This window comes from Toxorhynchites rutilus, chromosome 2, assembly GCF_029784135.1.
Source record: "Toxorhynchites rutilus septentrionalis strain SRP chromosome 2, ASM2978413v1, whole genome shotgun sequence".
NCBI classification, from domain to species: domain Eukaryota; kingdom Metazoa; phylum Arthropoda; class Insecta; order Diptera; family Culicidae; genus Toxorhynchites; species Toxorhynchites rutilus.
This window is the reverse complement of record NC_073745.1, coordinates 161,120,760-161,134,931: the sequence shown is the minus strand read 5'-3', so window position 1 is coordinate 161,134,931 and position 14,172 is coordinate 161,120,760. Positions and strand designations below refer to the sequence as shown.

The following is a 14,172-nucleotide window of genomic DNA, read 5'->3' as shown; positions in this document are numbered from 1 at the left end:
ACACGGGTAGTTTTTACCCTTATATGGCAGATGGGGACCCTTATATGGCAGATGGGGATTTTATGTTAGACGGGTTCCTGACACCAGGGGTTTCAGGTACTTTTTGGCCAAAACACCATGGCCGTCAAAGCGTTAAAATATCGATTCAGTTGAATTTATAATACATGCGGCCGATTAAGCAGATGAGAGAGAGATTCGATTCCGATGATTCGACACTCCAGGTTGCTGCAATGTTAAATCGTAGAAACTTTCCCAATCTAACAAGCATTAATTCAATAATGGAAGCGTTTATGGGTCTCTACGATAGAAATTTATCAGAGCTGGAAAATGATTTGCGTGCCCCAAAAATGATGAAATCACTGTTACAGAAAACCCACATGTGCATGATTAGTGGACAAAAATCGAATGCCTGAAATGAATTGAATTTCGCTCGCATTTCGACGCTTCGATGATCTCGTTTTTCTCAATTCATGTGTAATATTTGAATACTTTTTATTCATCAGAAAAAAATCGGAGACGCTGAGACAATTTATGACTTGGATATACAAACGATCTTCTAGTGGGAAAGCAAATCAAAAAAATGTTTTTTCGCTTCCAATTCATTGTTTGATCTGTTGTGTGTACGTGTTCTTTTGATAACCATTCCTTTGATAACTATTATATTTGTGAAATTTCAATAATGACATTACGGGATTTATTCTCTGATTAACTCTTTGGGGTCGTTTGTCAGCTCTCAGCCACCACAGCAAGGAACTATACTAATGTTATACTTTACGCAACAATTCATCAGTTCACATTTTTATAAACGAATTTTAATGTCAAAATCAATGTCTTCTTCTTCTTCTTTTTGGATTTAAGAGGGTTTAAACTTTTCAGTTCATTCGCCTCTAGAAAATCAATGTCAATGAGTCAAAATGGGGCTTCTATGAATAATAAATAACAGTACTCAGTATAAACAAAAGTTATTACCTATGCTTGAGGGAAGGCTTAATGGAAAATTTCATGCATTGCGGCAATATGCAGATGAAAGAGCATTATTCTGTATGTTCAAATAGATATTTCAAGGGCGGAAGATATCAAACTAATTATTTTTGTTATATATGCGAAAACCAGGGCTGCATTTTTATGGACTGTTTCGAAAGATATCACACGAAGAAAAAATTTGACACACATTCTTTATATGGAACTAATTGAACATTGAACACATGTTTAGTAAATACATATTTGAAGTTTACAAAAATTTAATAATGTTCATCTTTCATTATCTCACAAGTTATGAATATACTGCATATAATCCCGCAAAGTTATACATCACTGCTTTTTCAAGTAAAAATAATTACGACCAGTATCACACCACACCCAAGTTCAAATTTAATACGATCGCAAAGGGTTAAACTGTTATCATATATGATCTGTGATAGAACCTGGGTTGAGTCCCAACAGAAAATATCAAAAATTGCGCTTATCAATTTATGACATACAGCATTGTCGGTTGAGAATCATATTTTTAAATACAATTTGCAACTTTTATAGAGGAACATTTTCTTTCCCCAGTAATTAAAAAATAATTGAAAGTGCATAAAACGTTGAGATCTGGGGTGACATTGCGCATTTCGAACTCGTTTCGAAATAATTCAATCTCGAACCGAATTGATTTTAGTATTTTGTAACTTTTTCGAGTTAATATTTTCAGTGTACTAGATTTCGAGTAAAATTTGTCTTGAAGAGAAATGTCCAATTTTAGGATTTGTAAACAAAGCAAACTATTGTTAATATCATTTTTTGTAACATTACGTTCGAGCAGTCTTCCGAAAAACACTTACACATGTCCACGCGATGTGAAAATTCCATGTTTTTGTTTGAATTCGAACATGATTCTCGCTAGTGTTGAGTGTCTATCCCCAACACGAACAATAATACGCAAACATAGACTTGTGAAAACAAACACGATGTTTATAATTCAAGAACATCATGTACAAACATATCACCCGATGTCGCAGTATTCATTGCTTTTGTTTCGTTTCTTTTCATACACGGAAAGAAATTATTCATTTCTTCGTAGAATACTTTTTCACAGAAACGAACTTGAAATTTAGTTCGCATTTCAAAAATTGCACGAACTAGGAGGCTATAAGTTCATGCACCAAAATATATATTTTTATTAAGGCTCATATGGCGTCAGCCTAACGGGGCCGAGAGTTCAATATTTTGACAATGTTTGCTTACAACTATGTTAGTAATATGTAACCGATTACTCGCGGTTGGCTCGAGGTTAGTATTACAAGTGTTCTCATAATTGGGATGTTGCAGTCTTCAGTGCTCTGTACGTGTGCCCGACATGGGATACTTCCTATTGGGATGCAGCTGACCATTAATCAGCAACGACCCCCTAGTCTGCACCTCATATCTGGCGTGGTGCGTCTTTTTCGACTCGAGGAATCTAGGATAGAATGATCACTAGCCGGCGCAATCATCAGCTCGTGTAGAGTTGTCATGAGCGGTACAGCCTTTGGCTCTTGTTGAATCATCAGTGGACTGCACAACCTTCGGCCCGTGTATCTGTAAAGAGTGTGTGTATGTATTGTCGCGACTAAGTAAAAGTTTATAGATCGTTCATGCACATTTTGCAAGTCTGATTAAATAATCCTTGGTTTCGTTCAAAGAAAACATTCTCTGAATAGAAAGAAGCTTTCTATTTTTTTTGCGTGCATGTTGGCAATTAAAGTCTGGGGAGCCGACTGCATAGCGGGCGACGTCGTACAAATGCTGACCAAAAAAATAAATATCCAAAAATTAGTTTTAGATGCAACCTTCAGCGGCACACAGCAGAACCAGCAGAGAAATTTCAGCGGCTAAAACACACCATCAATTTCTCGATGTTATCACAAACTGAATGAAGGAAAAAACTAAAAGCTACACTTACACTGCACTACATATGCTATGTGTGCATGCGATTGCATCATCCTTTCTTCTCCTCGTCTCCGCTCGTTTTATAGCTCGGGTCGCGATCGTCGCGAACAAGCAGTATTGGCCATTTGTATTCAAAGATCCAGCCAAAATTGTTGCTCCCGTGGTCAAGTGGTTAGCGTCACGCCTAACATGTCACTGCTGAATAATTAAATTTTAGTACTTGTTCAAATAGCTAATAATAGCGAATGTTACATGAATTCAATATATAAATTGATGCGTGAACTAAATAATGATATCAAATGTGAAAAACTCTCATATCAATCGATGTTTATTTTGTTCAGAACAGAAAAAAGAGGTTTATTTTATTTGCTCAATATTTTTGATGAATCACCCATTGTCATGAAAGGAAAGCATTTTGCCATGTCAACATACCAACACACCACGCGTTGAGTGGTGGTGGTGTGGTGTCCGATTCGCTTCTTCTACTCTACGCACCCCCCGGTGCTTGGGGTGAAAATGCAAGAGAAACTGTACACCATGTTCGAACATCATGTGAAACATTGGGATTAAATCGTATGTTCAAACATACCACGAATACAAACATGTCACATTTTCTAACATAGGTACGAAAAAATCATGTTTGTACTCAAACACAAAACTGTGAACAGCAGCGTGGACATGTTTATTCCGGACGCAGTGTTTTTTGTGAAACATGGAAGACTGCGTTCGAGTGTTTTTCAGCTCGAAACAAGAACAAATATCTTGACAAAAAATGGTTAAGCGTCGTGTGGGGAAATGTTGGTAAAACGTTGATTTTGATACGAAACTTTACATCAAAGAAAATTTCAATTGCATTTCCTTTGGTTTTGACATCCATTTGGTCGGTGTTAAGTCAGACCGGATCATGTGACATTTTTTTTTGATTTCGAGAAAAACGAGCTTGAAGTTTGGCGCTATAAGTGGCTTTCATTGAGCATTCAAAACAATTTCGATACGTTATTTCTGCTGTACGAATAAAGATCTCGCCCAAAATTTGCTGAATACCCCTGATGCGAAGATTATTTCTCACAAATTATGGGACAGGGACTAATGAGTGGGAGACATGTGTTCGTTTTCCGTAGGCCTTAGAATGGGTATATGAGTACCATTACCTCTTTGTGGACGTTTGTTTGCTCTCAGCCACCACAGCAAAAAACCAAGCTAATCTTATATTTTACTCAACCAAGCATCAGTTTATGCTTTTCCTAAACGAAGTTCGATGTCTAATGAACCTGTTCACGAATCAATACGGTGCTGCTATGAGTTATAGATAATGGTACTCAGTATAAAACAAAGTAGTCACCCATACAAGACAACGCACAGTCCGTTGAATGCATAGGAAAGTGGGAAAAAAAATCATGACAGCAGTATTTAGCCGTTGTAATCCCCCTTATTCCACATGGCGAATGACGTGAGATAGCAATGTTTCTCGCATCATTGTGGAAGCTATTTAACTTTTCAACTTCGTTTTGATATCCGAGTCGATAACATATGCGGACACGACTTCAAATCTCACCTAGTGACAAACTATAGTCACGCCATTCGCCTACGGGATTGCAGTGACTTCAGCCATCTCACCTCACTCGCCGCGCGGAATAAAGGGGAATACTTGGGTGTGATGGAAAAGATTGACTATCAGAACTACTGTTTTCATAAACGTCTCATGTTATTTGAATAACTGCATAAGTGTATCAAGCGACAAAATCTTTTTATATAAAAAATATCACATAACGCCATATGAGCCTTGATAAATATAAATATTTCATGGAAAAAAAATCGCATTAAAATACATTGTTAAGTTAATACATATATATTAGGGTGGCAATGGATGTATGAAAAAAATTCATCATCGAATTTCAAAAACCGACCTTGTACAGTTTTGACTTAAAAATGCATGAAATCTGGTGTCATCTTGAAGAACATTTTTTGGCCGAAAATAGACCTTTTTTGACTTAGTCTGAGAGGCAATGAGGGTATGGGAAAAAATAACTATCGAATTTAAAGAACCGACCAATTCCAGCACGATCGGACATGATTTAGGCGTGTCTCAAAGCGCTAAAAGTTTTGATTTTTTGGCCACTCAGGCTGAAGTCGAAGTTGATTTTCAGCCAAAATTTTTTTTCGAGATAACACCAGATTTTGACGTTTTATGCATTTTTTAGTCATTTGGCATCGAAAAAAAAAATCAATTTTCCAAATTTTCTTTACTTCCATCTTGGAAGATTTTCGAGGATGAAAAAATTAAAACTTTGAGCACTTTGAGGCACCCTTAAATCATGTCCCTAATATATATAAAAAATAAAAAAAGGTTATTTTTCATAATCTTGCATGTATCACTACATTTTCAAGTAAAAATAATTCCGACCAGTACGACACCCATGCCCAAATTCAATACGACCGCAAAAGGTTAATACACCGGGTATCTTGAATTTGTCGAAGAAATATTGCTTTGTTTCATTAAACGATGTTGTATCCAAATCGATCCATTCTTCGCATAAGCTTCATTCCAAAAGTGGCATCCTTTCATTGAACACTAATGAAACTGTTGGTTCAGCCATAGTAAGTGAAATTTGGTGCGACCCACTGACCGGAAGGTTCTAAGCGGCCGTTAAGACAACGGTGACCGGAATAAATCGCCACAGTAAACAACTGCAACAGAAACAACCGCTTAGAAAAAGTGTAGTAGGCTAGAAATATTTGGCGCGGGAAAAACATCATGTGCCTCACATTTCTATTATAAATTTATTCTCTTGTTCTCGTTTTTCGAAATTTATTCTGAGGACAATGTAATGGGGACGAAGTCCCCATTTGGCGAGGATAAGGAATCGAGGCGGCCCATGCCGCCAAGATGACGCAATCCGAGTCCACCGCCGACCCGCCGTCGGAAGCGGCGGTGTCTCGCACGCAAACCTGGGATCCACTGATTGCCCGGTTAGTTTGAAACATAGGATACGATCCTTTAGCAATGTCCGACCGAGCTCTAGCGAGCGTCGGACGGTATACGTCTGCCCGGGGCGTTACGTTTGCCTGGGGCGATACGTTTGCCCGGTTAATTCTTGTTTTGAAATACAATACCGCGCCACAATATTTATAGCCTACTACACATTTTATAAGCGGTGGTTTCTGTTGCAGTCGTTTTCTGTGGCGATTTATTCCGGGAACCTAAGACAACATAGCGATAAAGGGCTCCCGACTATGTGGAATAAGCGTGCTCTCTTCTTCGCTATCGCTGTCGCCAAAAAACATTTCGCAATCTTTTCTTTCTCATCACAATTCTAATATAATATCGAATTGAATTTGTTTTTCGATACCCGGCACATTTTTTGCAATAGCCAAAGTTCACGGCTATTTACGAACCCAAAAAATTGACGTTTCTCTTCCAGTCAAATTTTGCTCGAAATCTAGTACACTGAAGTTAATAACTCGAAAAAGATACATAACACAAAATTCAATTCGATTCGAGTTTGAATTCCCTCGAACCGACTTACTCGTTTCGAAATGCGAAATGCCACCCCAGATCTCGACGTTTTATGCATTTTTAAGTCATTTTGGCATCGAAAACCATTTTTTCGATTTTCTCCCCTCTTGGGAGATTTTAGGGTGTCAAAAAATCAAAACTTTGAACGAATTAAGGCACCCCTAAATCATGTTCGATTGAGCTGGCATTTTTCCCAGGTCATTTTTTGGGCCAATAAACAAAATGTACATGGTCGGTTTTTGAAATTTGACATGATCATTTTCGCTGCCACCCTATTGTATACATTTTTAGCATAGAAGAAAGCACGATTTTAGTATCCTTATTATTCGTTTAAGAATGGATGCTCAAATATGCACATTGCATGATCAGTTGGCCAAAAATGTCTGCAAAAGAGCCAATTCTAATAGTGAATTAAATGAAATCAGTCAGAATCAGTCTCGTCTATGATGTAATAATGTAATAACATTATCTTGTTTCTCTTTATTTTACTCTCTGTTTAAGGTAACGTTTCTAAGAAGTAGATACTGTTGTTCATGATAATATGCAACCTAATGAAATGCCAATCTCGCTTTATCGACGTTCAAATGATTTCCATTTCATCGAGAGTACAATGTTTTCTAGTGCAAACCATTCATCTGGTAGTAGTAGCGTCGGATGCAACGATTGATTTAATTTGAAATGGAAGCTTATGAATGGAAGGAAAAAACTATCCAATATACGAAACACTTCCATCGTTATAACATCGTGAAAGCCCTAGTGTGGACCATGAAATTGCATATTACTGCATTTGTTATTAGGCGTCGCTTGAAGCGTACTCTGATCAATGGTCGGAAATTACATGAGCGCCGCCGTTTTCAACATAGGAACAGTATTCGGAACCGATGCTGACGGAAAGCGAATGAATCTCAAACGGAACGGTATCAATGCACTGTGCGAGAAAAAATGTCAATAGACAAATTTAGTTAAATAGCCGATTGATTAGTTATGTGTGATTGAATTATTTAGCAGCCACGCCGAAGAATATAGAACGAAATCGACGACGTCACTCTATGAGAGGGCAATGCGCGTGCTGTTGGTCAAACAAATTTAGTTCGCTGAAGACGCGCGCGTATTGCAGACACGTACGGTTCCCGGGCTCGTGAAAAGTGTTTTGACCGAAAATGCGATCTCTACCATGTAACGATGCTTGCCATCAATTTAATTCATAACGTTTGATTAATTTTCTCATTCGCTAAATCAAATCGCAAACACATTTCGTCGTTTTTTAACACTATTGACTATTTTTTCTCTTCCTCATTTTCTTCCTGCTGTGACGCTATTTTTGCTGACTTATTATGGCACACGTTTAGGTAATGCGTTACTGGTTATGATAGCATGCTTCGCGATTTTCGGCAGATGCGGGTGTACTAGAACAGCACAGGGCGGAAAGTTAATGATGCGCAAACGAGCTCACTCGCCGGAATCAAAACTAGTATCGAACACACTGTTTAAAATGCCCACCAGAGACGCTCACGTTACGGAAGAGAACGCAATTCGTTATCTGGATACACCGGATAAATCATTTTCCGACAAAAAAGAATACAGGTAAGTGCGGACAGTTATTGATTCTTGATACTAATTGGAACGTCAAACGTTTGGAATGAAGTTTGAGCTTGTGCTTCGCAAGAGTATACATAACGATACCCCATTGCTCATGCTACTCAGAGTGAAATCAAGTGTCAAGCGGTATCATTTATATTTTCGGTTATTATCCAGCCAGAAACGCGTTTTGTGTAACAAATTACAAATTATGTTTTAATGTGAAGTATGAAATGTATGAATGTAAAAAGTGTTTAACTCTCATGAGAAAGGAATCTTCAATCGCGTTGTGTACGTTCGCGAACGTTATACGTTCTACAAAAGAAACGTTTGCAACGGTACGCAACATCAGCCGAACCATTTGTAATATTCTGCATGATACAAGAACACTCTGAAGGTATGGCAATTGGTCCTACTGAGGAGGCGATCTGGCGTAGTGGTAACATCCATACCTCTCACGCAGAGATCACGAGTTCAATTCTCACTCCCGACATTCTTCCAAAAATGGAAGTAAAAGTGACGAACCAGCCGAAATGTGTTGAAAGTCACTATAATAGAGAAAAAAATTTGGTCCTACTTCGGTTAACTGGCGAACCTTGACAACATTTCGTTTGGTGGAATCCAACATACAACGCATTAAGTGAGAGCAATTTATAAACATTGATTTCGATCTGAAAAAAATCTTTTTATCTTAGTTTTTCCCAGAAAATCTGTATTGGAATATGTATAACACTTCTATGACCACAAGTCCAATTTCCAGCATATTCTTGGGTTTTTTTTATCCAAAATATATATTTTTATTAAGGCTCATATGGCGTCAGCCTAACGGGGCCGGGAGTTCAATATTTCGACAATGTTTGCTTACAACTATGTTAGTAATATGTAACCGATTACTCGCGGTTGGCTCGAGGTTAGTATTACAAGTGTTCTCATAATTGGTATGTTGCAGTCTTCGATGCTCTGTACGTGTACCCGACACGGGATACTTCCTATTGGGATGCTGCTGACCATTAATCAGCAACGCCCCCCTAGTCTGTACCCCATATCTAGCGTGGTGCGTCTTTCTCGACTCGAGGAATCCAGGATAGAATGGTCACTAGCCGGCGCAATCATCAGCTCGTGTAGAGTTGTCATAAGCGGTACAACCTTTGGCTCTTGTTGAATCATCAGTGGACTGCACAACCTTTGGCCCGTGTATCTGTAAAGAGTGTGTGTATGTATTGCCGCGACTAAGTAAAAGTTTATCGATCGGATAGGAGGGATATGAAACGGGGACACAACGAAGGAAACATCATTAAACGTTGACATCGGCGTTTCTGAGGAACAGGTATAGATGAAGGAGAAGATCAGGATCACGGCTACCTAAGATATCCCGGACGAGGATATCCGATTGTCTGCCTTGTGCTCTCAGTGCTCTAGAGAGCTGAGAGCGAGCAGCATGGAACCGGATACACGGCCAGACAACATGCTCGATGTCGTGGTAGCCATCGCCACAATCACAAAGATTGTTTGCTGCGAGCCCAATGCGATAGAGATGCGCGTTTAGGTTGTAGTGATTGGACATAAGCCGAGATTTCACGCGAATGAAATCACGACCTACATTCAATCCCTTGAACCATGCACTCGTCGAGACCTTAGGGATAATCGTGTGTAACCAACGACCGAACTCATCACCACTTCACATGCGCTGCCAACTTACGAGCGTATACTGACAAGGAATGTGGAAAAATTCATTATAAGCAATTTGCCTTTCAAAAAGTGTGCCTTCTAAAGCGCCCACCTTAGCTAGCGAGTCCGCTTTCTCATTCCCGGAATCGAGCAATGAGAGGGAACCCATGCTAAGGTAATCTTGAATAATTTTTCGACCAAAACACTCAATAGTTGTCTTATTCTTGTTAGGAAATAAGATGAGCATTTATCAACTTTCATTGAGCGGATTGCCTCTATTGAGCTGAGACTGTCTGAAAAAATAAAATAGTGGTCGATGGGCAATGTTTCAATGATCCCTAATGCGTAATATATCGCACCAAGTTCAGCTACATACACGGAACAAGGATCTTTGAGTTTGAAAGAGGCACTGGAATTTTCATTGAAGATACCGAAGCCAGTGGACCCGTTTATGAATGAACCGTCAGTAATGAACATTTTATCAGATCTAACTTTCCCATATTCTGCCGAAAATATCGGCGGAATAGAATCGGAGCGTAGGTGATCTGGGATTCCATGGATTTTTTGTCGCATGGACAGATCAAAAGTGACAGAGGAATTGCAGAAGTATGGGAAGCAAACTTGGTTGGAGATGCCTGGTGAAGGGTGCACGTCGTGGGTAAGGTACTCATGGTATAAATACATAAAACTTGACTGAGGAGTCAGATGGAGTAGATTTTCGAAGTTATCAATCACCAATGGATTCATGATCTTGCAACGGATGAGAAATCTGTAGGATAATTCTGTGAACCGAAGAGTAAGCGGGGGTACTCCTGCCAAAACTTCGAGACTCATCGTATGTGTCGAATGCAAACACCCCATGGCTATACGCAAGCAACGATATTGTATTCTCTCCAGCTTGAGAATATGAATCCTGGCAGCTGATCGGAAGCAAAAACTGCCATATTCTAACACTGATAATATCGTTGTTTTGAGGATAATATCAACTGAATGAGGTCTCCTGGATGGGCACCCCACCATGTTCTGGTAATTGTTTGGAGAAAATTGATTCTTTGCTGGCATTTCTGTTTCAAATACGCAATGTGTCTCCCCCAGGTACACTTAGAATCAAAATATACACCCAGGTATTTGAAAAACATAGAGTGTTGGATCGTTTTGCCGGATAGGTGAAGCTGGAATTGGGCGGGTTCGTGCTTCCTAGAAAAAAACGACCATTTCAGTTTTCTCCGTAGAGAATTCAATACCCAGCTTGAGGGCCCACGTGAACAGATTGTTCAGGGTATCTTGCAACGACTTTTGCAGAACGACGGGATTAGTACCCGTGATGGAAATAACTCCATCGTCTGCAAGTTGTCTCAGCGTGCAGTCTCTAGTTAGACAATCATCTATATCAGGGGTTCTCAAACTGTTTTGGGCGAGAGACCCCTTTTCCAGAATGAAGTGGTACCGAAGACCCCCATAGCTAAATTGATTTAAAAATCTCTAGTTTTATTTTCTTATTCATACATAATAATACATACCAATTCAAAAACTTTGCGGTTGATGAAATGAGAAAACTTAACCTTATTTTCTTATTCTACAAAATAAATATATACATGAAATTCAGTAATTATTAAGTGTAACTAAGAATTTTTAAATACACATTACTTACAAATACTTAAGTAGGTAATTAATTTTTGAAACTAACTTTAAAATTGCAAAGTAAAGATAAAAATATGTTCCGGAAAACGTAATCCTACGTCAAAAACTATGGGTGAGTTATACCTAAAATACAACCGCGAGGTTGATGTAGGACTATCGTTGGCTTAGTAGACATTTGAGTGTATTCATTAAATAATTGATTAAACCAGTGATTAAATGAAACAATTTCCGAATTCAGATGCGAACGAATCCCAATTTAGGTCAATTCATGTATTGTAAAAAGATTACTTTCTTTGCTGAAAGTCGTATGGCATGATTCCTTGTTCATTTCATTCATTTCTCGTGGACTTCCAAAATATGTGAACGAAAGAATGGCTAAACGATGAATGTATCTTACATTAACCTCTGAATTTATTGCAGCTCCCAAGTGTACGAACTTCTTGAACCGCAAATTTGCTCGATTTGTTGAACTCCAAGCACTCAGTTTTGATTTTGACTTGTAAGTTGAACGCATATTGTTCAATCGACGTTATGGCAGTAAATTGTTATCAGAATTTTGCCAAACGGTATACGTAGAAGTTCAATTAGCTGAAGACATCAAGGAATGTCTTCCAATGCAGTCTTGAATAACCGAGCCAAAGCGTTGTGTTCATACCGCTTTTGAAGTCTGCACATATTCCCAAGTGTAAAAATGCATGCGGGTCCAAAAGTACCCGCATCTTGCATCTATTTCGCAATACCGATTTCCCCAAGCTCATTGAAATCTGTGTCGAGGGAAACTCATCAAGTAGCTGCACCTTGCATCAAATTAATCTGGCGAATGAACAGTATTGTATAGAAAATTTGCATTAGGCACCAATCAACGTACAAAACGAAAACCAAGAAAACCGAACATTCATAATTTTCGGTGACAAATATCCTGAACGCTACGCTCTTTTAAATTATTTCTAATCACTTCATTTGAGTTTACTTTCACTGTGTAATCACGTTGTAATCTCTTGAATCAAATTAATCGATGAGTGTATTATCATTCATGGTGGAAACTCAACCAAGAAAAGCAGTAAAACCAGGAATTTTCATTCAAAACCAGGAAAATCAGATGGATGAATGTTTTCAATTGTTATTGGTTATTGGTGCTCTTGTATGTTTTATATACATTGATCTCCAATCAGAGAGTCAACGGAGTTTTCGTCGACATTTGAGTCCCGTCTAGAGTCAGAGTTAAACACAAACATAAAAAATTACACTATTTATTCCGATTGATTTATAATTCAGTCTGTTGGAAAACGTAAGTATTAAGAAATCAATTACTAAAAATAATAAAAATGGAAATAGGCGCTGCCAAAGAAGATTCAACGAAAATCGCAGTCGTGGATACAATTTAAGACAACTGTAAGTAGTCCATTTCCACTGAAACGCAGAATACACGCACGGGTAAGGCCGTGAGCTCATTTGGGCAATCTTCCTCAGCGAGTGGTAGACATGATCCCATGGAGCTCTAGTGCTCTAGTGCTAAGCTCTTTCCGCATATGTTTCCGGACAGTGGAATGGTACCAAAGTTGCAGCTCAGCAGAACTAGAATGAGCTACCTGATCACATTCGGTATTGAGCCATACTTTTTGAATGGCATCCTTCGTTTACTCGAAAATTGCAAGGATATCGTTATCGGATTCGACGAAACGTTAAATAAGATTTCACAAAAGCAACAGATGAATGTTAGCGTCCGTTACTGGAATGTTACGAAAGGAACGGGTGGAATCCAGGTACATTGACTCAGCTTTTCTAAGCTCAACGCGTGCACTGGACTTGTTCGGCGGATTGGAGATATTTTTTAAACCTAAACCAAGTTTGATGAGGGTCAACTCAGCATTGTCGGTTGTTAATTGAAGAGTAGTGAAGCAGTTGGATGAAGAAATTCATGAAATCCGAAGCAGCCAAAACTTCGAGCTCACGAATATAGGCAGCTGCAGTTTGCAAGTTTTGACAATTAATTCAAAGAAGGAATAGAAAAGGACTGTTTGGAAAATTGATGAATTCCTCCAGTGCTTGTACAGCCTGTTTGAGAACGTTCCGTTAAGATGTGAGGAGTATTCGTGAACTATTGGATCGGCTGAAGTTCTGCGGAGTAAAATGGATCGAAAATCAACCGATGGTATAGATAGTTCTTGACATGCTGCCGTACTTCAAAACCAACGTATCCGTAGTCTAAGCACAATCAAACTTACGTTCCTAAGTACAAAGATACACATCCAGATTTCCGTAGGAGCTTTGCTGTTGTTTTCACAGCCAGTTTTCACGTTTAGAGTTGTTGCAGAGGCTATTGAGGATAAATTGTTGGGGAATTTCTTTAACATTAGCTGCAGTTCAATCTATTATGACGAGCTTTCAGAGTGACGAGCCTATAGCTCTATTCGAACTGATGAATCTTTTTAAACCAGTAATGAATAAATTGATCAAGCCAACACTTTTGAGAGGGAATCTGAAGTCCCTTATATACGTCGATCTTTCCGATGATTCGTTTTTGCTAAGCAGCGGCTAAAATTGAATTAGTAATCAACAGTAAAAATTGCAATCAACAGTGTTGTGGAAACAATCAAGTTTATGAGATAAATATCTTGATTTTTGACAGAACTGTAAAGAGTACTACATTTAATTCATTCGAAAAATGTAGGAACGATCACTTTTGTCGTATCCACGACATAGGCACGACACGATATATTTCTTGTATCCAGCGTTTATAGTTTGCAAAAAAGCGCATGAATTTCGCTCTTGAACATTTCGTCGAGAAAAATAGAATCAGCGAACGAAGGTAAACAGGAATTCCTCGAGTTTTGTGATACTTTGGGTTCGTGCGATAT

The 14,172-nt window shown here is 38.6% G+C and overlaps 1 protein-coding gene across 2 annotated transcripts in view; it reads left to right on the top strand.

The window, feature by feature from the left end:
• The window catches only part of LOC129768897 (nardilysin-like), a 68,700-nt gene that overhangs the window by 38,187 nt on the left and 16,341 nt on the right, over positions 1-14,172 (top strand). Inside the window, exons 1-2 of one of the 2 annotated variants that reach the window (XM_055770838.1) lie at positions 7,464-7,603; positions 7,777-8,011. In XM_055770838.1, the coding sequence (XP_055626813.1) occupies positions 7,588-7,603; positions 7,777-8,011 (251 nt within the window). In that variant the 5' untranslated portion in view covers positions 7,464-7,587. Of the gene's footprint in view, positions 1-7,463; positions 7,604-7,776; positions 8,012-14,172 lie in introns of those variants that run through there. The other variant, XM_055770839.1, reaches the window with a different exon arrangement.